Genomic DNA, 23,812 nt, shown 5'->3' on the forward strand with positions numbered 1-23,812 from the left:
TCTTTGACATGGGAATCAAGGACTGAGAAACTGCTCTCTTTCACTGTAATCCATGACTAAACACAGTTGATAGTAAAAATACACTGTGAATAGCAAATAATAAATAATAGTAATAAGATGGGTGCCTGGGAGGCTCAGTCGGTGAAGCGTCCGACTTCGGCTGAAGTCATGATCTTACGGTTCGTGGGTTCTAGCCCCGTGTCAGGCTCTGTGCTGGCGGCTCGGAGCCCGGAGCCTGCTTGGGATTCCGTGTCTCCCTCTCTGTCTCTGCCCCTCCCCTGCTGGTACTCTGTCTCTGTCTGTCTCTCAAAAATAAATAAACGTTAAAAAAAATTCTTGTTAAATAATAGTAATAAGACACAGCCATTTGCCATCATGCTTTTAATTACAAATGTAAAATATAGTTTTATTTGTGTCTTTAAGAGTGAGCCCTTTTTCTGCTGAGCATGGAATATCGAACACTTAATTAATGGGCATAATTCTATTTCCGCTGTGGAGACGGGACAAATCATAGCAGCTCTCACCCCAAAAGCAGAAACCCTTTGGGGAGCCTGTCTCCACTAATGCATATATTGATATACATGCCTATTTCCCATTAATACTAATAGACCCTAATGCGACTGTATAAATCACCTGAATTCTGATGCAGTGTGAATGCGATGTTGGATGATTCAAGAGGAACTCACAAAATACATTTGTCTGGGAGCTATTTCTTAATATGCCTTTATCATGTAGCCGGATTCCTCCCCTGTGACTGAAATATTAATCAAAGGCTGTTTCTGCCAGTTCCGATCTCGTGCAGCCCCTCTTGTCATCAGAAGAGATGAAGTAGACTGTGCACCTCTACTCAGGTGTAGTTTAAGATTCTACTGGAAGCAACAAGAAGGGAATGGACAGAAAAGAGAAATTAAGAGAGATTTTCCTTCTCGTGGCGAGCACCGCATGGGGCCCGGGCTGAGTTAAGCGTATACTTGTGCTTGAATCCTGGAACAAGTACCAGATCACCTAGGCTCAGTATGAGGAATTTACACACCTTTATTCCCCACTTTGTCCTTACCCACTGGAAGCTATATCAAGCATTTTACCTCCAGGGTTCCAGAGCACTCTTTATACCTCCACTGTCAGTGTGCTCTCTGGAGAAATCCATTCTACTACCTCCCACAACGGTGAGAGAAAATTCCAGCCGGCTGGCCTCACTCTTCTGCTCTCACCTAACTTCAAGCTTCCTCTCCTCCCGGATCTTCCTCCTCTCCTACGTGGATCCTCGGCACAGCGATTGCTCACAGAGACTTTTGTTTTACCCTATCATAGGCAAAAAAGAAAAAGTGTACCCTTAAGAATCAGACGGAAAGAAAAATAATCAATTGTAAGTAAAAACGTACATAGCCCTTATTTATTGCTAGACCACGGAATCTTGGGATTATGACAAATCAGCACCAAAAAGGATTTGGGGCTGTATATCAAAATAACATTCCATCCAGCCCTGCAGCTTTTCACAATTAAGCAAAACCCTGGGTGTTTCCATGAGTGTTTCCCAGGGCATAACAACGCCAAGAGCATCCCTTTTACAGGTGAAGATGCCGAGGCCAATCAAAAATGTTGCAAAATAGCACCAGTGATTTGTATGTTAATATGTTCAAAATCATTTCGATCCATCTCTATTCCAAGAGAGTGGAAGAATAATTAAATACAGAGCTGCGCGAATAGGTTTTTAAATTTACGGTGTCTTAATTTCCAAAACCTCTGTAAAGCCCTCGATGAATCTTAGAGTCTACTGAAACATTTCAGAATTACGTTGGTCATTACAATCTGCCTGAACCCAAGGGAACACTAGGATTTAGCTAAGCTTTAATAATAGTTGGAGATTAGAGGAAACAGTATGGAGTTGTAGTAGATCTTCACATCTTGCTCGAAATTGGGACATCTTTTTAAAAATGCAACACTTCTAATACTAGTTAGTAAGAGGTATTACTCTGTAAAGTTAAAAGTTCCATTTTTAAAAGAAAACACAAATATGGAATGAAAGAGCTCATGCAGCATAACTCTGTTATCTACCTTGGAAGGAAATATGGTTCTTTGGACCATAAAACTCTGGCTCAGGCATCTTCATCCTAATGGCCTCTTATCAAATTATGAATATCAGATTTAGGAGGAACCAAAGATGTGCCACCTCCAACAAAAACAGCTGAATTCATTCATTCATTCATTCGTTCATTCATTCATTCAATAGCTTGTTACATGCTTGCTGTGGGCCAGACCCTATGCTAGGAATAAACACAAAAAGAAGACATATTCTTGCCCTTCAAGGGTTTCCTGGGCTGGGAAGAGAAAACCAGTGGAGAGGCAATGAAAGAAGGGACTGGAAATGTACTGGGACATTTATTTAGGTTAGAGTCCTTGTCCAGTAGGTAATATCATCCCCATGTTACAGCTTGAAGCCCAAAGAGCTTAAGTAACTGACCCAAGGTCCCACAGCGTGTGAATGGATTAGAAATCAAACTCTCATATGTCTGATCATGCTCTTTGCACCGCACCAATGCTAAACTGTGTGATCCCCGCGGCCACACAGTATCATGCAGGTGGCCTTCGACAGCTGCCACCTGCTGCTGACTGGCACGGTGCCACTGGAAGTGTTGCTCTGGGTTGTGATGTTGGTACTGGAGCCCACATTCCTTCTCTGAGGACACTCTGGAATGGGGAAGAGAATCTAGGAGTGCTGTCCTCAGGTGGATTTGCAACGTCATTCATTCTCAAGCAGTCTGGAAGCAGCTCTCAGGCATACCTGAATGAAACTGAGGAATGTCCCCTCTCGTCTTCAGGGGAAGAGTGTTCTGCTGACCAGTGAACAAACCAACGTCACTAGGAGTCATTTTGATAGCTCCTCGAGAATTTATTAGACAGGCAGCAGACAGCCCTTGGAGTACTGGAGCTGTGGCAAGAGAGACTGCCTCGGAAATTGGGAGAGTTTAAGACGAAGCCAAGAGAAGAGAAAAATCTTCTTCACCCAGAGCATTGGTAGGAGAGGGGAGCCACCGTGTTATTCAGGACGCAGTTCAAATGAGTGTGAAGGTAAGAGGGATACACCGGGTAGCTCGTTCGGCCATGGGCCCAACACTGATGTCAAAGGACTATAAATACGAGGACAAGCCAAGGTAAGAGAGATACACTGGGTAGTTCGTTCGGCCATGGGCCCAACACTGATGTCAAAGGAGTATAAATGTGAGGACAAGCCACCAGAGGCATAAGAATTAGGACCTTGGGAAACTAGAGAAAGTAAGATTCAAGCAACAGTCGTGAGAAGACAGGTATACAACTGCTTATTCTTGATCGCGAAGTCCAAGTGCTCTGACCACTGAAAATTTGGGGCGGCGGACCTGCCTTGGATTGACGTAAGACTGTAATCTTGATTCATCCCCCTTACTGTGAATATTCATCGTTTTGCTGTAGAAATATCCATATATTTGGCCACGGGTGATGTTGGTGGCATTAAGTGATATCGAAGATAGAAATATATTACATTTCTAAGAAAACCAAAGGCTGAATTCCAACACACCCCTGTTCCCAAGGGTTACAGGTAGGTGACTGTGCGTCATGCCCCTCCATCCACGGGATCTCATTTAATCCTCCCAAAAGTGTTGAGAGACAAGGTCTTATTTCCCTCCACTTTGTAGATGAAAAAAGTGGACAGGAAGCCATTCATGGGACCAACTCCAACCAGTAGAGAGTGACAGATTAAGGACTGACCCCCGAGCATCTCAAAACAGTCCCTATACTCAAGCCTGTGCCATGCATCATTCTAATGGGGACTTGGACACTGCCAGCTTCTCCTGGTAAAACCTGCGTCTGACCCCAACACCTCCCACAGCTGTCTTGGTTTTCATAACAAGCAACAGCTGGGCTAGAGCCTCCAGTAAGCACAAGGCTCTAGAAAGTGTTGAGTTAGAGTAAAACAGGACTCCTTTTAAAATTCTGACTTCTCTCAGCCGCATACAGGCCTCTAGGATGGTCTTGACCCTTGAAGGGGATTCAGACTCCTTTGAGAATCTGATTAAAGCTCTGAACCTTCTCTGTAGGATACTACACATACAAATTATTTGTTCTGTTTCAGGGGAGCCTATTTGTGAAATCCAGGTCAAGAATCTCTTTGCTCGGCTTTTAGGGGATTGGTGAATTGTCCATAGCAAAACTCATAGCAAAGTTCAACTTTAAAGCGTGAAGATCATTTCAATTAATATAATTCAGTGATTCAGTCAAGACGTAATTGCTATTGAAGCCCAGAATTCCCTGACCAAAGGGTGTGTGTGTGTGTGTGTGTGTGTGTGTGTGTGTGTGTGTGTGTGTTGGAGTATTGGGAAGAAAGACTGGGCATTCTTTTGGCTTCTCAAGAAAATTACCCATACAGGTATTATTAAATCTTAACAGTTCTGTTGACCTCTCCGCTCTTATAAACATTGAAATAGTCAATCCTGAAAGCAGGGATTGCATTAGAAGTCATTTTCAATTCCAGGGTCTTGTAATTATCTTCTGTCTATATTTTCTTGGAGACTGTGGTTCTCCTAGGCAGCCTCCTTTTTATCGTCTGCAATACGAAAACTTGCAAACCACTGTCAAGGTCCAACTATAAAGATTCTCCAGCTGGCATCATAACCGTATTGTTCATCTTCCCCCTTGCGCTTTTGATTGACTGGGGTTCCAAGCCATTGTTTCCTAAAACTAAATGTTTCCTAATCTTTTATATCTCTGGTTTGATAGTTATGATAACCCTCCTCCCAAGGGTATAAAACTGGAGCTGATGAATAGAAGCGTGCTCGTCATTAGCCAGTACACAAAACACCGCCTTCTCGGAAATTCAGAAACATAATAATGGCAGATTTTGTGTTTTACATGATTACCTTTATGACAGTTCTGTCACTCCACACCGAGCGCAATGTATCCGGGTGGGTTTTTGTCTGACGAGAGTATCCATGGCTCATGACACTGGGTTGAGCTGTATTTCTGATGTGTGCGTTTGGTAGCAACTAGAAACTGGCGGTGCATGCATTTTGATGTGAAGTCAAAAAAAGGCCTGTTCAGAGGAGTAAAATGCTCGTATGCCCCTCGTTTCCCACGTGTTAATCCGGGATTAAATGATAAATACAGCGTAGCAAACAATGGTCAAGTTCTTGGACTCTGAAGTTCGTCCAACCTGGGTTTGGGTGTTGAATCCATCACTTACCAACCGAATGACTCTTGACAAGTTACTTCATTTCTCTAGGACTTGTTCTCTGTAAAATGGAATTAAAAATAGTATTTCCCAATAGAGTTGTTTTAAGGATTAATTGAGGTGATGCAAGTAAAGCCCTCGGCAGAAAGTAGCATCTTCTCTTAGGATAACAATCGTGTCCCACCTCTGTTCTCCCGCAAGGACCCTCTCCGGTGTCATTTGGGCTTAAACACAACTGAGTCTCCAGATGCACCAAGGTGTATATTTATTTGGTATTTCTCCTAGCTCTGCGATACCAGAAAATGAGGACGTGGAGGAGAAGAGGGGAGGTGAAGCTCCTACTACCAGAGTGCTTTGCATGAGAGGGAGATTGCAAGCCTCCGTGACAAACAGCTTTTTGGCAAACGTTAACAGGAGCTCAGTGTGTTTCTGCTGAACTGAGCGGAACAGGCAAGACAAAGAGAAAGACCGGACCCTCTCCACCTGCTTCCTCCCTGGCACCTCGTCCACCGCTCAGCTGTGGCCCTGTGAGGTTGTCACAGGTGAACGGCTCAGATTTGTTCCAAACCAAAAGAGCCTAGGGAGGCAGGCGGGTCTGTCTCTGTCTCCCCTTGGTCCCCAGGGGCCCAGGGATGCCAGGTCCATCTGAGACCAGCGTGGGGATCACCCGTCACCTGTCTCTGCAGAATTGGACCAAAGACCCAGAGGAGTCCTGCCAGTACTGGGACAGGCTCTCGGTGGCAAAGGCTGCTGGCCCTGCTGGATTTTTTTCTATCTGCCTTTGAATAGCTTTGAGCCTAAGACCACCTGTCTTATTCCATCTGAAATCCAGTAAATATCTGGAAGAAAACAGCCGCATTTGGAAATCAGGAGTATGCGGATCTCAGTTCCCTGGAAATTAATACAATTTCAAAATGTGTGTCATAACAAGGCAGAGGTTCTAGAAGAGGAAACATTTATAAGACTCGGTCTGTTTAAATGATGGTAAACAGGCCTTCCGTAAGGTGGTTTGGCAATAGCTAATGCGGCGCGTTTCTTATGGTCTTGTGCCCCCCGGAGGGGCGCGAGGCTGTCTTTAGGACATCTACACGGATTTTGGCAGCCCGCCTTTCCTCATGGCTCGTCATGAGGAAACTTATAATAGGTTAACACATTTGAAAAGGAGATTCTCCGTAATAAGCAGCCCTGCATGGGAGGTCACAGAAAGCAACATTTTAATGATTTAACATTTTACCGATGACGAATCGTGGTGTCATTTCATTGGATCCCCAGGTATAAGGTTCCAGTGTAAAATCCATTAGAATCACCTTCTAGGGAGAGCATGCCTGGACTTTTCCACAATACTAAGATTTGGGGATTTAAGGCGCCAAACTAGCAGAAAATACCTAATTCAAAAACAAACGCAGAGGCACCTGGGCGTCTCAGTCAGTTAAGCATCTGACTCTTGGTTTCAGCTCAGGTCACCATCTCACTGTTTGCGGGTTCAAGTCCTGCGTTGGGCTCTGTGCTGATAGCGTGGAGTCTGCTTGGGATCCTCTCTCTCTCCCTCTCTCTGCATCTCTCCTGCTCGCTCGCTCTCGCTCTCAAAATAAATAAATAAACAAGTAAAAAACAAAAACAAAACACCTTTTCCTATAGCAGAACTATAACCAGCAATATATTCTAATAAGCAGCCAGGACAGTAATTTTCCGGAACATGGGTAACGTGAAGGAATTTTGCAGCATTATTTTCCCACGTCTACTTTTACCCCTTTTTAGCTTGTTTCTTTTTCCTACTACTTTTATTTTCTAAAGAAAGGTGCCCAGATTTCTTGTTTACTTGGCCTTCTGGGCTGCCTCATGTTTGTGCAAATTAGGCTTTTAATATTTATTCATTTTAGAATATTTTTATTATTATAAGACTTGTGGCCAGAGGAAAAGAAAACATGAAATGTATTGAATTACTTACAGTGGCAGTGGATATTGTTATTGTCATATCATGAACAAAAAAAACATAAAACAACGGGCTGGAGTCAGGACATGTGGGCTTCAACCCGTGCATCCCCAGGAAGCCTGTTGGCATCCTGGGGACATTTATGTGAGGTGACCACTCGGGTCCGTCCACTTTGAAGGGTCCGGGGCACTGCCCAACAGGGCACAGGGAAACAGGGTGGGACACCAGCACTCGAGTCAGCCCCGCTCAAGAACGTATGTCCTCTCTGACCTCATTGGATCTGATATTCCTCATCTCTACCCGGAAAATAGTGATGGGGCACCTGGGTGGCTCAGTCGGTTGAGCGTCCGACTTCGGCTCAGGTCATGATCTCACAGTTCGTGGGTTCAAGCCCCGCCTCAGGGTCTGCGCTGACAGCTCAGAGCCTGGAAACTGCTTCAGGTTCTGTCTGTCTGTCTGTCCCTCTCTCTCTGCCCCTCCCCCGATTGTGCATGCTTGCTCTCTGTCTCTCTCTTTCTCAAAAATAAATAAGGAAACATTTAAAAAAAAAAAAAAAAGAAAATAGTACCAACATCCCCCAAAACATGGTGAGACAATTAGGCTGGTTTGTTCAATGAAATCTTGTGCTGGAAAGTGCTTACCCCTGGTGCCTAAAATAGAGTGTGCACTGATTATTATGCACCATCCAGGCCCACTTAGCTCCAAACAGCACCAAACAGAGAGACTCTGGGGCCAGCCTGCTCTGCCACTTACTGGCTGGGCCACCTTGGGCAAGTTACTTCGTCTCTCTGTGCCTCGGCTTCCTCATCTATAACTCAGTGATAACATTAATAGCAACCAGCCCCATAGGAATATGGTTCAGATTTTTTAAATTCAAGCCAGGAACGACACCACTACTTGGGCACGAACCTAGTGCTCGCTGTGTGTAGGTCACTGAACTTAACATGCTTTATGGGCCTTATCACTTTTTTTAATGTGTATTTATATTTGAGAGAGAGAGAGAGAGAGAGAGAGAGTGTGTGTGTGTGTGTGTGTGTGTGCAAGTGGGGGAGGGGCAGAGAGAGACAGAGACAGAATCGGAAGCTGGCTCCAGGCTCTGAGCTGTCAGAACAGAGCCCGACGTGACACGGGGCTGGAACTCACGAGCAGTGAGATCGTGACCTGAGCCACCCAGGCGCCCCACCTTATCGCTTTTAACCCTATGGTTGCCCACGAGGTGCTATTCCATTCTTCTCCCCATTTTACAGACGAGAGACTGAGAGCTTTGCCCGCGTTCACACAGTCAGCAGGCAAAGGAGGCAGGGCTCAAACACAGGTCACCCTGATACAGAGTGTGCTTCAGCTCTACATCTGTGCCCGGCCTCTCTTCCCCCCCCCCAGGGAATGGCGTGTGCGGGTCCTAAACACTAAGCCGCTTTCAGGGCAGGTCCAGGCAATAACATTAGGGGAGACGACCCCCCCATCAAAGCACTGGAAGCTCAGGAAGCCGGGTCCCCAGGCTGACTAGCTTCATTTGAGCCCTCATTTGCAAACCAGATTCTGGGTTGAGTGTAGCTGCACCGTTAAGAGGGCACTGCGTGCATACTCTGCTTAAAAGTCAAGCACTTTGTAGAACATCTGCTTGAAATTGTGTGCCACTGATTGAAATGGAAAACAAACTCAGCTGCCAAGCAACAGTGGAAAGAGGACAGGAGAAAAGAACTAGTGACAAACAACTAGTTAGCACATCCCGACACATGGTTATGATAAGAGCCCAGTGGAAACAATAACCTACCAAGTAAAATTACTGGGGTCTTTGCCACAAGTTGTTTTCTATTCCGATAGGTAAACTACAAAACTGTTACGGTTCTGTCCGATGGTACAAATCTGTAGACCTGGTTTTCTTTCATGGGAAATGCTTTTTTTTTTTTTTTAACGTTTTTATTTATTTTTGAGTCAGAGAGAGACACAGCATGAACGGGGGAGGGGCAGAGAGAGAGGGAGACACAGAATCGGAAGCAGGCTCCAGGCTCTGAGCCATCAGCCCAGAGCCTGACTCGGGGCTCGAACTCACCGACCGTGAGCTCGTGACCTGAGCTGAAGTCGGACGCTCAACCGACTGAGCCACCCAGGCGCCCCTCATGGGAAATGCTTTTAATTTGTTAAGTCTATCACGACACTGTGCCCCAGCGCGTCTGACTGAACAAGCTCCCTGGCCTTTGTCCCCGCCCCTCCAAGTGGCGGGAGGAGGGACAGCTTCCTCCCCTCTCCCAGCACCCCTGTCAGGACAGAAGAGGCTCATGCTCGCAGGACTTTGGAAGAAGTTCCGGTCCGGATTTTCTAGGTCAACACAGTTGGCAAGAGGCAGAGTCAGGATTCAAACCCAAGCAGTTTGGAGGCCACCTCACCCTGTCAGCTCTTCTGTTCTTGAAGGTCATCATCTAATCTGATCCGACCACGACTTGGGTGCCTGCCTCAGGATGGACTTCTTTATCCTTTCCCAAAAGTATCCTACATTTTTAGAATCTCTAAAATATTCCCCTCCCCTCCCAAGGTGAACATAACTTAGAGCTCACCGTTAATGTTGCACTTCTGGGCTCAGCCAGACTGTGGATGGGGGTGCTGAGCTAGAGAGAGAGGCTCACTTGAAAAGACCTCGGAGCGGGGGGTGCTCAGGTTGATAGGAGCCGTGAGAAGTCAGTGATGGCCTCGATCACAGGAATGGTGTTCAAAGCAAACCCACAACACCTCCCTTGACTTCTCAGAAGGAGAGCGGCCTTCCTTAACAGTCTTAGTCAGCTTGAGCTGCTATAACAAAAATACCATAGAATGGGTGGCTTCAACAGCAAGCGTTTATTTCTCACAGTTCTGGAGGCTGGGAAGTCCAAGATCAAGACTGTAGCACATCCTGGCATACAGACTATCGTCTCCTTATATCCTCCCATAGCTAGCTCTTTCCTCTTCTTAGAAGGACACCAATCCCTCTGTGGGGGGCCCCACCCTCATGATCTAATTACCGTCCGAAGGTCCCATCTCCAAATACCATCGCATTAGGACTGCCGCATATGAATTTGGAGGGGACACTAACATCCAGTCCACAGCCCGAGGAACAAAACAGCAGCCATATTTTCTCTTGCAAAACCATCTTTGACCCAGTTCCTCCATTTCCTTCAGCCCCTACATCTAATTGGTTGTCTCTTCTTCTTCTTCTTCTTAGAAATTACATGAACTCCTTCCCCTCTGCTTTCAGTTCTTATTACTTCTAGCCCCAAACTTCAAAGTCCAGTAATTCTGCTGATCTCACTGTCTCTCCCACATTCTCATCCACCCTGCACACAAGTATCTGATCATTTCTTCCTGTGCTGAAGAGTTTGATTCCCCATTGCCTGTATGATCAAAGTTCTTTATCCCCAGACTCTTGTCCATCTAGGATCTGATCTTCACTCACTGTATGAATTATCTGCTCCAAACAAACTAGTCGTTCTCTATTCCCTCAATATGCCTCATGGTTCCCACAGTTACCCCTTCAACCAGAAGTGCCCTTAGATCCAAGTGACAATGGCCTTTCCTCCAGCTTCATGCTCTAGGGGACCCTACTCTGGCCTTACCCTGCTCTGGCTTTACCCTTCCTCCTGAAAAACTGGCAGGACCAAGGGGATGTGCTCACCCCAAACCCAAATCCTGGTGTCTAGTCCATAGTCGGGATACCTGAGAATTCCCTGCTCCAATGGCCCAGTGACAGTTTCCATGGCCTGTCTGCATGGGGACCAGGGTTGGGGATAAGTGGACTGAGTTTAGACTTGCAGGCCACAGTGTTTACATGTGTGCATATGAGGAACCTGGGGAATAAAGAGAGGGGGCACGCCTCATGCCAGGGGCCAAGGGCTGGCTCTCCCATACCACTGCCAAATTGTAGAAGCTGGTGATTATAAAATATGTTTGTCAAGGTAAAAGGATTGAGCATGTTTTATTTAACAGTTTGTTAGCTTGATTTAGAACTTTAGAATAGAACACATTTTATTTAACAGTCTATTAGTTTGACTTATGACTTTAAAATATTAAGACATGAGGCGGTAGATTTCATTTGTATTTCTGTACCAGGATTCAGAAATGTTAGGGACTCCCATTCCCTCTACTTCAATTTCTACTGGTCAAAAATTTACAGTCTTTTAAGTTACAGGTCAATTCTCACATTTACCATAAAGTCTTTGCTGACTACCCTGGCTGAAATGTATTTTTCCCATTGCTTCCTTCATTCACAAAACAGTTTCAGTGACTTGTTAGGCACTAGGCACTACGTTTGGGATGAAAAATATAGGTATGAGTAACAGTCCCTTTTCCCCCACAGAATTTACTTACTACAAAAGAGTCACAGAGGTAAACCATGCACAGTTTATCGGCACCTTCTATTGGCATTACGTCCAACTGTATTTCAAATATGGCGCTTCCCGCAATCTTCCTAAAATCCCAATTCAAGGCTCCATGACTTTGAATCTAGACTATGCCACTGCTCTTGACCTGCTTATGATCCTACCAGCTGTCCTAAGAACCTTCTTCCCTGATTAAAACCCTCCAATGCCTTTCTGCTGCAAGTAAAATAAAATTCAAACCCCTATCTGGCCCCCAATGGCGTCTCCTACATCTTTCCCTTTCGTCCTCTACTCGAGTGACTTCTGAAGCCTTCCTCGCTTCTTTCCATCTCTCAAACATCTTGTTCCAGTCTCAGGGAACTTTCAATTTGCTGTCCCCTCTACCGGAAACTTCTCCATCTAGATCTTCAAAAAGCCTCTTTTTTTTGGCATCGCTTATCTGTTCATGTTACCTTCCTGGAGAGACTTGCCCCAACTTCCCTAATGGAAGCACCTCCAAGTCCCTTACCATACCATTATTCTATGTTATTTGCCTTAATTTGTTTATGCTTACTGTCTGTTTCTCCATCTAGAATTGGATTCCATGAGAACAAAGACTCTTTTGCCCATAACTGTCTCCCTGGTGCACACAACACCGTCTGGCATGTAGCTGGCACTCTGTAAATTTTTGTTAAATGAATAAATGATTGAAAGAAAGCGTGATACATATAGGGTGCCATAGAAGTCACGGGAAGAAACTAATTTTACCTGGGGCATGGTTTCGACTGCAGTTTAGCCTTGGGAAAGTGGGATAGTGGGTAATATGGGGGCACGGACAGGGGTGACGATGCATTTGGTCATGCTAATGACTTTAAACTTTAATCTGAAATCCAGCAGGAGCCATTGAAGTGTTTGAGCAGAAGCGTATGATCAGATCTGCATCTTAGAAATGACTTGGGGCAGGCGGGGAAGGGACTAGAGAAGGCAAAGCTGAAGGTAGTGATTTAACCTGAGGTAAAGCTAACTGTATAGAAAAAGGAAGTGGATTCCCATGGGGAAAGTAAGTAGAGCTTTAGGCAGCAAATCTATGCATGAGGCTCCCCCCAGGTGTAGTGGGGGTGAAAAATAGGGTCAAGAGGACAGCTGCTTGGGGGAATGAAGGAGGTGGAGATGTTTCTGGTGGCTGCTGGGTTTCCATTAGATACAACCTTTCTCAACCTGGATTCCTAGAGACAATCAAGCTCTAATATCCAGAGAGGTATCTGTTGTATGTAGTGAATTAACTTCCCTCCTGAGCATCTGGAATGGTCCTAGATATGGGCCACTGGTGGAAGAATTGAGAAAACAGTCACTCGAGTCATTTCCTGTGTAGTGTAAGTCAGATGAGGATTCCTGTTGAAAGTTGAGTAGATGGTGATATCTTTGGGGAATACAGAGGCAGAAGCATATTTGGGGGAAAGATAATGAGTTCAGTTATCATCATACTGAGTTTGAGGAAAGGAATGAGTGGTGAACTGTGAAAAAGAAAGAGAAATCCACATATAAAGGTTAGCTGACACCAAGAGAATAAAAGTGGTTGCCCAGGAAAAGGATAAGCAAACGAAAGAGGGCAGAACCCCGGGAAGCTTCGTTATTTAAGGCTTACTTTAAATCTGCAGGTTATGGGGCGCCTGGGTGGTTCAGTCGGTTGAGCATCTGACTTTGGCTCAAGTCATGATCTTGCAGTTTGCGAGTTCGAGCCTCATATCGGGCTTTGTGCTGACAGCTCAGAGCCTGGAGCCCACTGTGGATTCTGTGTCTCCTTCTCCCTCTGCCCCTCCCAACTCTCTCTCTCTCTCTCTCTCTCTCTCTCTCTCTCAAAAAATGAGTAAACATTAAAAAAAAATTAAAGCTGCAAATTAAAGAGTTGGCTAAATCAAAAGGATCCCAGGAGGAAGACCTAGAAGAAGACAGAAACTTGTAGACAAACAGTACAGAATGGTGCGTGGTGTTAGGGAAGTCAAAGGAGTTTCGAGAAGAAAGAGACGGTCGATAGTGGCAACCATAACAAAGGTGAAATAGGAAATGTATGGAAACATACATGTGGGTTTGGCAATATGGAGTTCACTTCATCTAATGCTGAGAAATCACCCCAGGAAGTTACTTCTCATTGTGAAGTCACTTGTGCTTATTTTTATTATTATTATTAATTATTTATTACTATCATTACTACTAGCAGTAGTCATGATCATAGTAGTTTCAATGGTTGGATGAGGAAAGCAAGATTGAATTACCCTAATGATGTTAGAAGTGATTTTTCAAAGTCTCTGAAGGTATCATTAAAAGATAGATTATGATGGATCCTTCGCTCATCAGAGCTACAGCAATCCATTCGGTGAGCTAGCTTCTTAGAAGTGGCCAATAGATCCTACATCCAATAAATGATTTCTGTGTAGTTCACCATTAAAACAAAATCCATCTTTTTTTTTTTTTCCCAGTGATGTGAATTTAATTTATTCTCATTTATTAAAGCTACTTTCTGGGACTTGAAAATGCTTTCTAAATGTTCATTCCACTTCTACATTCACAATCCATTTCATTCAACACGCCTTACTGCAGATTGAATTGCTAGCTAAATTCGAAAGAGATCAATAAACAGCAGCAAAACTACAGGAGGTCATTTAATTTTCTTTTCTTTTCTTTTCTTTTTTTTTTTTTTTTTATTAACAGACCCAATAAATCTGAGCCTATTTTCTTCAAATACATCAGCTGGAAATAAAAAATTGCTTTGGGGCAATTTATGAGGTTAAATCTAAAAATAAAATTTTACTTTCATTTGCGGCTCCATTAACATGACAAAGCTTCAACAGAGCTTGCTTAGTGCTGAATTGATGTCCCCCATTTACACAAATATCGCGTGTATAGGGGCATATGACTAAGCGACTAGATTTGAAATAGAGGACAGTCACACTGAAAATGCAGTCAATAGGAAGAAGCTCTCTGTGTTTAAAGGTTTTCGGCCCTGTTAAAATTCTGATTTTTTGGCAAGAATTTTACAGGATTGTTTCGTTGTTGAAAATTAGCCGGGACCCCTAAAATTCACCAAGCCTGCTGAAGGCAGGAGGAGGGAAATTTTACCCCCCAGGACTGGTTTTACTTGAGTTCATCTAGATAGACATGGGGTGATTTTGCTTTGGCTACAACCTGGAACACCATTTTCCCTTTGGTGAGCTGCAAGGGGCTGTGAGCAGTGATTAATTGGCTAATTAGAATTTCAAAGGGCAGTGATAACAGTGGTGTACAGAAGAAAGGGACCTGAGAAGTTCAAGTGCGTCAAAGCACTTTGCAGTGTTCCTCTCTCCAAGTCAGCCTTTCCCTCCCCTTCACCCCCCCCCTACCCTGCCCCCCTCCCCTCTGCCCTCTGGCTCTAAACCCACCTCTCCTCTCACTCTCACTCACCCTCCCTACCTTTGGTTTTTCTTTCTTTATCTACTTTTTCAGCCTCTTTTTTTTATAGCTTTCTTCACCACCCACAAAACCAAACAGAAAAATATGAGTCCTTTCCTTTATAAAGTTGTATTTTCCAGTGGAGCTTTTTTTTTTCCTTACCCCCCAACCTTTAGTGGCTCTTCTTTGTGTGGGGCACCTAGATTTTGTGTTACCTCCTCTGCATCCGTGGGCCACAATATTAAATGGATTCTCAGGCTTCTGGGACCCTTAAGGAGCTTAGGAATAGTGAATTTGGTGGATAAATCAACAATTCGGATATTTCCCCGGAAACTACTTCACAATTTTTCCTTCATGCCCAAATTAAGAACCAAGAATCAGGCAAGTGAATCAAACTCTTCTTTAATTGGAGAATGTGCCAGCACCGAGCCCACCCCGTGGGATTTGTCTCACTTCATTACTTAGAAAGGAAGGGCACTGGAAAGCAAAATGGGCCCCCATCCTCAGAAAGAGACACCAAAAGCATTTAAACTCAGTGCGCTTCAACTCGCTTTGGACGGCAGTGAGGCTGATCTGGAACCAAGTGGCACTAAACAAGCCTTTTTTTTTTTTTTTAAATATCGTTGACCCACAGTGTTACATTAGTTTCAAGTGCACAACATAGTGATTCCATAAGTTTATCCATTGCGCTACGCTCACCCCAAGTGCAGAGCCCGTCTGTCACCAGACGACGCTATTACGATTCCATTGACCATATTCCCTCTGCTGTACCTTTGATTCCCATGACTTACTCGTTCCATAACTGGAAGCCTGCATCACCCACACCTCTACACCTCTTCACCCATTTTGCCTTTCCTCTCTGGGGGCCATCAGTTTGTTCTCTGTGTTTATGGGTCCGTTTTCTGCTTTTTGTGTGCTTATTCATTTGTGTTTTAGATTCCACATATAAGTGAAATCATGCGGTATTTGTCTTTGTCTGGCTTATGTCGCTTAGCATAATACCCTATAGGTCCATCCACGTTGTTGCAAAAGGCAAGATCTCGTTCTTTTTTATGGCTGGGTAATATTCCTTTGCGTGTATATACCACTTCTTCTTTACCCATTCATCTATTGATGGACATCTAAGTTGCTTCCCTATCTTGGCTATTGTAAATAATGCTGCAATCAACAGAGGGATAAACATGTATCTTTTCAAATTCGTGCTTTTTTTTCTTTTCCTGTGGGTAAATGTGGTATTTCTGTTTTTTGAAGAACCTCCGTACAATTTTCCACAATGGTGGCACCAATTTACGTTCCCACCAAAGAGTGCACGAGGGTCCCTTTTTCCTCACATCCTTGCCAACCCTTGTTGTTTCTTATGTTTTTATTTTAGCCACTCTTACAGGTGTGAGGTTTGATTTACGTCTCCCTGATGATTAGTGATGTTGAGCATCTTTTCATGTGTCCGTTGGCTATCTGTATATCTTGTTTGGAAAAATATCTCTTCAGTTCCTCTGCCCACTTTTTCATTGGATTATTTTGGGGGGCGGGGGGGGGTGGCGTTGAGTTGTATAAACTCTTTATGTATTTTGGACATTAACCCTTTATCACATATGTAATTTGTAAATCTCTTCTCCTATTCAGTAGGCTGCCGTATTCGTTTTATTGGTTTCCTTTGCTATGCAAAAGCTGACTTCTTGAAAGATTCACAACTGGTTTATCAAGTTAAAACCCATACCATTATAATTATGACTACATACATGGTAATACATTTCCCCCCACATAGGAAAGGAAGCAAAAAGAATATAAAATCAGGGAGGGAGGCAAACCATGAGAGACTCTTAAATGGAGTGAACAAACTGAGGATTGCTGGAGGGGTTGTGGGTGGGGGGATGGGCTAAATGGGCAAGGGGCATTAAGGAGGACACTTGTTGGGATGAGCACTGGGTGTTGTAGGTAAGCGATGAATCACTAGATTCCGTTCCTGAAATCATTATTTCACTATATGTTAACTAACTTGGATTTAAATTAAAGAAATAGTAAACAATAAATAAATAAATAAGTAAATAAAAATAAATTGGTTAATTGAATGTAATTTAAAATAAATAAATAAAAGCAAAGACCAAGAGAACCAGGCAGACTGAATTCGAATTCCAGTTTTGCTAGTGACTAAATGGGGGCATAACAGTGATCCCCTTGGGACTGTTATTAGGATTACACAAATTAATATTTATAAAGCTCTTAGAATAGTGCTTTCAATGTCAAAGTGCTGTGTTAATAAAAATTTAGCATTTCTGATTATGCTGGAGAAGTGCCTCTCTTTGTCTGAAAAGATGCAGTTCTGTTCGTCGTTGCTCATAAGCAAAAACTGAGTTCAAACAAAGGGGCTTCAGCTGACAAGGGGCGGAAGTGACCATATGATGGAGACCATCAGAATCCATCAATTATTGGTCTTTAAACTATTTTGCTTCCCTGCCTCCTAAAAAAATGTTTGCTCATGTAACTCACACCGTTTAAATTTGATATCTGAAATTGTATTATAACTTTAAGTAAATTTATTTTTGTTATTAGGAGGTAGAAAACATGAAATGAGATAAGATGAGAAGTGACTGTAATTGTAAAAAACATCTCATGATTTGATTTGAAAAAATAGACTTTACCTGCCTTATTAAATAAAGCATTACAAATCTGAAAAAAATTACATAAAATGTTGATGTGTGGATTTATCAAATATATCACCAAAAATTTTGGTAGACCCACAGAAACATTCCAGTTGCATTTGAAAAGATCGGCTTCAATAACCTATGCTGCTTTGGCTGTTTTAAACTGAGAGCATCCATCCCTACGTGACCTAAAATATTACTTTACCGGCACTAAGACTTCACAAAATTGTGTATAAGACAGGGAAAGTTAATAAGCCTTATGTGTTTAAGTTGCCTTAATAAATCAGTAAAAGAGCCTTCTTCACACCATTGTTTCTCTTTATTTCTTTGTTTAGCTCTCCACAAAATGTTTACAGGCCTGGGCAATATACCGTAGTAAGATTTGGGACAAGTGATGGATACGTTTTTATTCTTTCTAAACTCATAGGAACAGTTTTTCCTAAAATCTTTTCTAAACACATAGGAACCAAGCCCTCTCAAGTAAATCATCTTCAGAAAAAAATATATCTGGAAGTTGAGGGTACAGAAACTGATTCCTTTCAAAAAGTTGGGCTCATGTAGGGGCGCCTAGGTGGTTCAGTCTGTTAAGCGTCCAACTCTTGATTTCAGCTCAGGTCAGATCTCACAGTTTAGTGGGTTCGAGCCTATAGCGGGTTCTGCGCACCGACCTCGTGGAGCCTGCTTGGGATTCTCCCTCTCTCTGCCCCTCCCTGACTCGCGTTTTCTCTGACTCTCTCACATTAAATAAATAAATAAACTTGAAAAGGTTGAGCATGGGTAGGAGATTGACCAGCTTCTCTCTTCCTCTGGGGAGTTGGAGGGAAGGAGGGATGCTCTTTATTCCCCAAGGACTACTGAGGGTTGGTGGTTAGGGGAAGCAAGCAGGAAGAAATATCATGGTTACATGCTACATGTTAGTATGATAGAAGAACAAACCAGAAGATGAGCAGAGCAAGAGGTGCTGTTGGTTCTGGGTGGAGACAAGACCTATGATTGTTTTGAGCAGGAACAGGTTATTTTCAGTGCAATTTCATCTACCCACCCCATGTCTCACTCACCACTGAAAATTTGTTCCAAGTCGCAATACACCAAGATGATTGGTAGAGTTACACTGACAGAAGTGACTTTATGAAGGCTATATATTTAGATTTTTCACAAATACAGTTTCTTACCATTTGTCCTTTAGATATAAAGGTCGAGTTGCTAAATAACAACCCAACGAGGTGGGTACTGCCTTTCCGGTCTTTCTCAAATAAAGAAATAAAGAAATAAATAACAGACCTTTATAAATATTCAGAAGCTTTGGCTATATCAAAGTGACCAGTAGAACATTGCAAATGAGAAGCAGAAAATATTTGCAAGACAATTGGCATTTCATTTTTAGAGAAAGCTGTTTTCTGGCAGTACTAGTTTAGCATTTTTGCTTTCATTTTATTTAAAAGTAGACCCACTGGAGAAACTGTAGTTGAGAAGAAAAGGCAGTATGAAAAGGAACCCTGTCCCCCCCCACCCCCCTCTCATCTCCATACATAATGTATGCTTGTGGGAGAGCTCTCTGGGAGAACAAACAGGCAATTGATAGCAATGACTGTTCTCTGTTTGTCCCCGTGATAAAAGGAGACTGGGCTCAACATCAGATTTTTATTTTGTATTAAGGAACTTAAAGGAAAATTGGCTTATTTGATGTCTTATTAGGTCTTAAGCAGTTAACAGGTTTATAAGCATCTATTTGATTGTAGTGTAACCAGTAGATAGTGAATTGATTTCTTTAATTGTAGTAAATTCAGATATTTATTCTCAATCCTGAAATTTTCTTTTTTTTTTCAACGTTTATTTATTTTTTGGGACAGAGAGAGACAGAGCATGAACGGGGGAGGGGCAGAGAGAGAGAGGGAGACACAGAATCAGAAACAGGCTCCAGGCTCTGAGCCATCAGCCCAGAGCCTGACGCGGGGCTCGAACTCACGGACCGCGAGATCGTGACCTGGCTGAAGTCGGACGCTTAACCGACTGCGCCACCCAGGCGCCCCATCAACCCTGAAATTTTCTAATTCTACAGTTGCTTTTGCCTGAGGTAAAAATAAATGTGACAATCACAAATGGAGTGAGGAGGTAATTTATGCCTACATATACATTTAATCAGTCAGAATGCTCATTACATATGTGCATTTATATCTACTTTTATCTGTTAAAATGCTTTAGGCTGCTGGTAACAGAAAAAACATATCTCACATTGCAAGAAGATGCAAAATGGTGGTGCCTCCAGGGCTGGACGCTTCCATGGCTCCACTGTGTCTTCAAAAGTATAGCTTCTTTCTTTCTTTCTTTTCTTTCTTTCTTTCTTTCTTTCTTTCTTTCTTTCTTTCTTTCTTTCTTTTCTTTCTTTCTTTCTTTCTTTCTTTCTTTCTTTCTTTCTTTCTTTCTTTCTTCTTTCTTTCTTTCTTTTTCTCTTTCTCTTTTTCTTTTTTCCTTTTTCTTTCTCTTTCTTTTTCTTTCTTTCTCTTTCTTTCTTCTTTCATGCCTTCTTGGGCATGTTGGCTGTATACCCGCACTGGCTTTTTTACGGTTGCAAAATGATTGTCACAGGTACAGGTGTTTCATCCAGGACAAAACCTGATGTCCAGTGGTAGAGAAGACTATCTCTTCTTCCCATGTCTTTGTTTTTTTTTTTTTTTAAGAGCCAGGAAACCTTCCTCAGAAGTCTTGTGTCAGACCTCAAGTCTCATTAGCAAGGATTGGGTCATATGCCTCTGCCTGAAACAGTCACAACCAAAGACTCTGATGGGTTTAAGAGAGTTCAGACTAACTTCTAAATTCTTGGGAGGAATGTAAACCCAGCAAAATTCTGGATTAGTGGGCAGGGAAGTTTGGAGTGGGGGTGGTCTGAGGTGGCAGCTTGCTGTTGAGGAGGAAATAGTACTGAATATATATTGCCATATGTATAAATCAATGAAGTCTGAATTATTAGTTTGGAAATGTTCATTGTAGTCCTAGGCATCCTAGCGTTTAAAGTGAAAAAACTAAGGGCACCTGGGTGGCTCGGTCAGTTGAGCGTCCGATTGCAGTTCAGGTCATGATCTCACGGTTCGCGAGCTCAAGCCCCACGTCAGGCTCTGCACTGACAGCTCAGAGCCTAGAACCTGCTTCCGATTCTGTGTCTCCCTCTCTCTCTCTGCCCCTCCCCCACTCACATTCAGTCTCTCTCTCTGTCTCTCTCTCTCTCAAAAATGAATAAACATTTTTCAAAATCTTTAAAATGAAAAACCTATAATCCAGACACTATTTTGTTTTATTTTCTTAATAACTGTCAGGAAAATTTTATGGACAAAGTTGTTTTGGGTCTCTTATTTCCATTCCAACGTGAGTTCCTTGAGCGTGGAGATTGTATTTGTCTTGTTCACGGATATATCTCCGACATCGAGAGCAGTGTAATCAGCACATGGTAGGCACTCGGGAAATATTTGTTGAACAAAATGATGAACGTTACCAGGAAGATATTGTAATCCCTATCCAGTCACAGTGTTGGAAATCACGGTTTAGAAGTTATAGGTTTTAATACTGCGAATCAAAAATGTAAAGCCCTCCATCCTTTTTCATACGTGTGGCTCAGTTCCACCTGCCGAAATGGGAGAATAGCATGAGAGTTATTGTCCACCTTTCCATTGATGTGCTTCTGTGACAATGGTGCATAGACAAGAGGTTTTGTTGGGCTACACTCCAGCAGAATCGAGGGATGGAAGAACACAACCAGAGCAACACACCTCTAAGCACTAGAGCAACATAAAAAGGCAGAGCAGTTACCCAAGCATTGGACCAAGACTGGCAGAAATAAAACAGAATAAGGACAAGTGCAAGAAACATCACATTCCAAGTTAGTATGGATTGCTTTGAAAACTATAAGATGATTCACTCTCTAAACGTACAAATCGTGATGCGCCTGCAAGTCATGTCATGAATCGTTGAAGATATGGGAAAGGTACCTACTCTAGCAGAGTTTTTGATATGTACTATATCAATTTCTTTTAGAATTGTAAACATAAATCTAGGGGTGCCTGGGTGGCTCAGTGGATTGCGCATCAACTTGTGATTTTGGCTCAGGTCATGATCTCACCGTTCATGAGTTTGAGCCCCATATTGGGCTCTGTGCTGACAGCATGGAGCTTGCTTGAGATTCTCTTCCCTCTCTCTCTTCCCCTTCCCCGCTTGCTCACTCTCCGTCTTACAAAATAAATAAATAAGCTTAAAAAAAGAATTATATATGCAATTCTAAATATATATAACCCCTGAAGGTGTGCGATTTAATAGTATTTTAATAGCATTGGATATTTCATTTGTTATTTATAAAGCTTAAAGCATTCTTAAATTCTAAGAGGTAAAAGTATCAAAGAAATCAAACAATTCCTCCTTTTAAGTCTCTTATGGTCTACAACAGATGCTGAGACACATACATGAACAATTGTAATTCAAGGTAGTATCAGATTATTGCAAGAGTAGTACAAATAAATAGAAAGATGGAGAGGGAAATTCTAGCTGAGGTGATCAGACAATGGTCCAGGAAAGAACTGGCATTAAATCTGAGCTTGTCAGATGGATTATGAGTGGCAGGTAGAAGGACACTTCCAAAGACATTCTAGCCCCTGGACGAACTCAGAGTATAGGTAAGTAGAGCCATTAACCAAGTCAGTCTTTAAGTGAGTGTTTGTTGTTCCACCAGTCTTTGATTTGGGCTCTCTCCTATTCAATGTTATTATCAACATCTTGGAGAAAGACCTCTAAGTCTTTAATAATAAACTTATAAGTCTGTAATAATCAGTGTGCTTTTTCAGATTTATCTGTGATACAAAGCAGATAAAATAGAGACTAGATGATAGAGAAAAAAATCTAAGAAAATCTATTTATTTATTTATTTGTTTGTTTGTTTGTTTACATCCAAGTTAGCATGTAATGCAATAATGATTTCAGGAGTTGATTCCTTAATGTTCCTTACCCATCTAGCCCATCCTCCCTCCCACAACCCCTCCAGCACTCCCCTGTTTGTTACCTATATTTAAGAGTCTCATGTCTTGTCCCCCTCCCTGTTTTTATATTATTTTTGCTTCCCTTCCCTTATGTTCATCTGTTTCATATCTGAAATTCCTCATATGAGTGAAGCCATATGATATTTGTCTTTCTCTGACTAATTTTGCTTAGCATAATACCCTCTAGTTCCTTCCATGTAGTTGCAAATGGCAAGATTTCATTCTTTTTTGATTGCCGAGTAAATAGTCCATCGCATATATATACCACATCTTCTTTATCCATTCATCCATCAATGGACATTTGGGCTCTTTCCATATTTTGGCTACTGTCAATAGTGCTGCTATAAACATTGGGGTGCATGTGCCTCTTCAAAACAGCACACCTGTGTCCCTTGGATAGATTCCTAGTAGTGCAATTGCTGGATCATAGGGTAGTTCTATTTTTTATTTTTTGAGGAAACTCCATACTGTTTTCCAGAGTGACTGCACCAGCTTGCATTCTCACCACCAGTGCAAAAGATATCCTCTTTCTCCGCATCCTTGCCAACATCTGTTGTTGCCTGAGTTGTTAATATTAGCCATTCTGACAGGTGTGAGGTGGTATCTCATTGTGGTTTTGATTTGTATTTCTCTGATGATGAGTGATGTTGAGCATTTTTTCATGTGCCTGTTGGCCATCTGGATGTCTTCTTTGGAGAAGTGTCGATTCATATCTTTTGCCCATTTCTTCACTGGATTATTTGTTTTTTGGGTGTTGAGTTTGATAAGTTCTTTATAGATTTTGGATACTAATCCTTTATCTGATATGTCATTTGCAAATATCTTCTCCCATTCCGTCGGTTGCCTTTTAGCTTTGTTGATTGTTTCCTTCACTGTGCAGAAGCTTTTTATTTTCGTGAGGTCCCAATAGTTCATTTTTGCTTTTGTTTCCCTTGCCTCCAGAGACGTGTTGAGTAAGAAGTTGCTGTGGGCAAGATCAAAGAGGTTTTTGCCTGCTTTCTCCTCGAGGATTTTGATGGTTTCCTGTCTTACATTGAGGTCTTTCATCCATTTTGAGTTTATTTTTGTGTCTGGTGTAAGAAAGTGGTCCAGGTTCATTCTTCTGCATGCCACTGTCCAGTTTTCCCAGCACCACTTGCTGAAGAGACTGTCTTTATTCCATCGGATATTCTTTCCTGCTTTGTCAAAGATGAGTTGGCCATACGTTTGTGGGTCCATTTCTGAGTTCTCTATTCTGTTCCATTGATCTGAGTGTCTGCTTT

General features: G+C 42.6%; 1 protein-coding gene across 4 annotated transcripts in view; it reads left to right on the plus strand.

Moving 5' to 3' along the window:
• SASH1 (SAM and SH3 domain containing 1) overlaps nt 1–23,812 on the plus strand; it is a 337,965-nt gene that overhangs the window by 14,977 nt on the left and 299,176 nt on the right. The window contains exon 1 of one of the 4 annotated variants that reach the window (XM_045058618.1): nt 2,905–3,069. The exons of 2 other annotated variants lie outside the window; for them this stretch is intronic. In XM_045058618.1, coding sequence (XP_044914553.1) covers nt 3,058–3,069 — 12 coding nt within the window. In that variant the 5' untranslated portion in view covers nt 2,905–3,057. Of the gene's footprint in view, nt 1–2,904; nt 3,070–23,812 lie in introns of those variants that run through there. One more of the 4 variants, XM_045058620.1, reaches the window with a different exon arrangement.

The sequence above is a fragment of the Felis catus genome, chromosome B2, assembly GCF_018350175.1.
Source record: "Felis catus isolate Fca126 chromosome B2, F.catus_Fca126_mat1.0, whole genome shotgun sequence".
Taxonomy (NCBI): Eukaryota; Metazoa; Chordata; class Mammalia; order Carnivora; family Felidae; genus Felis; species Felis catus.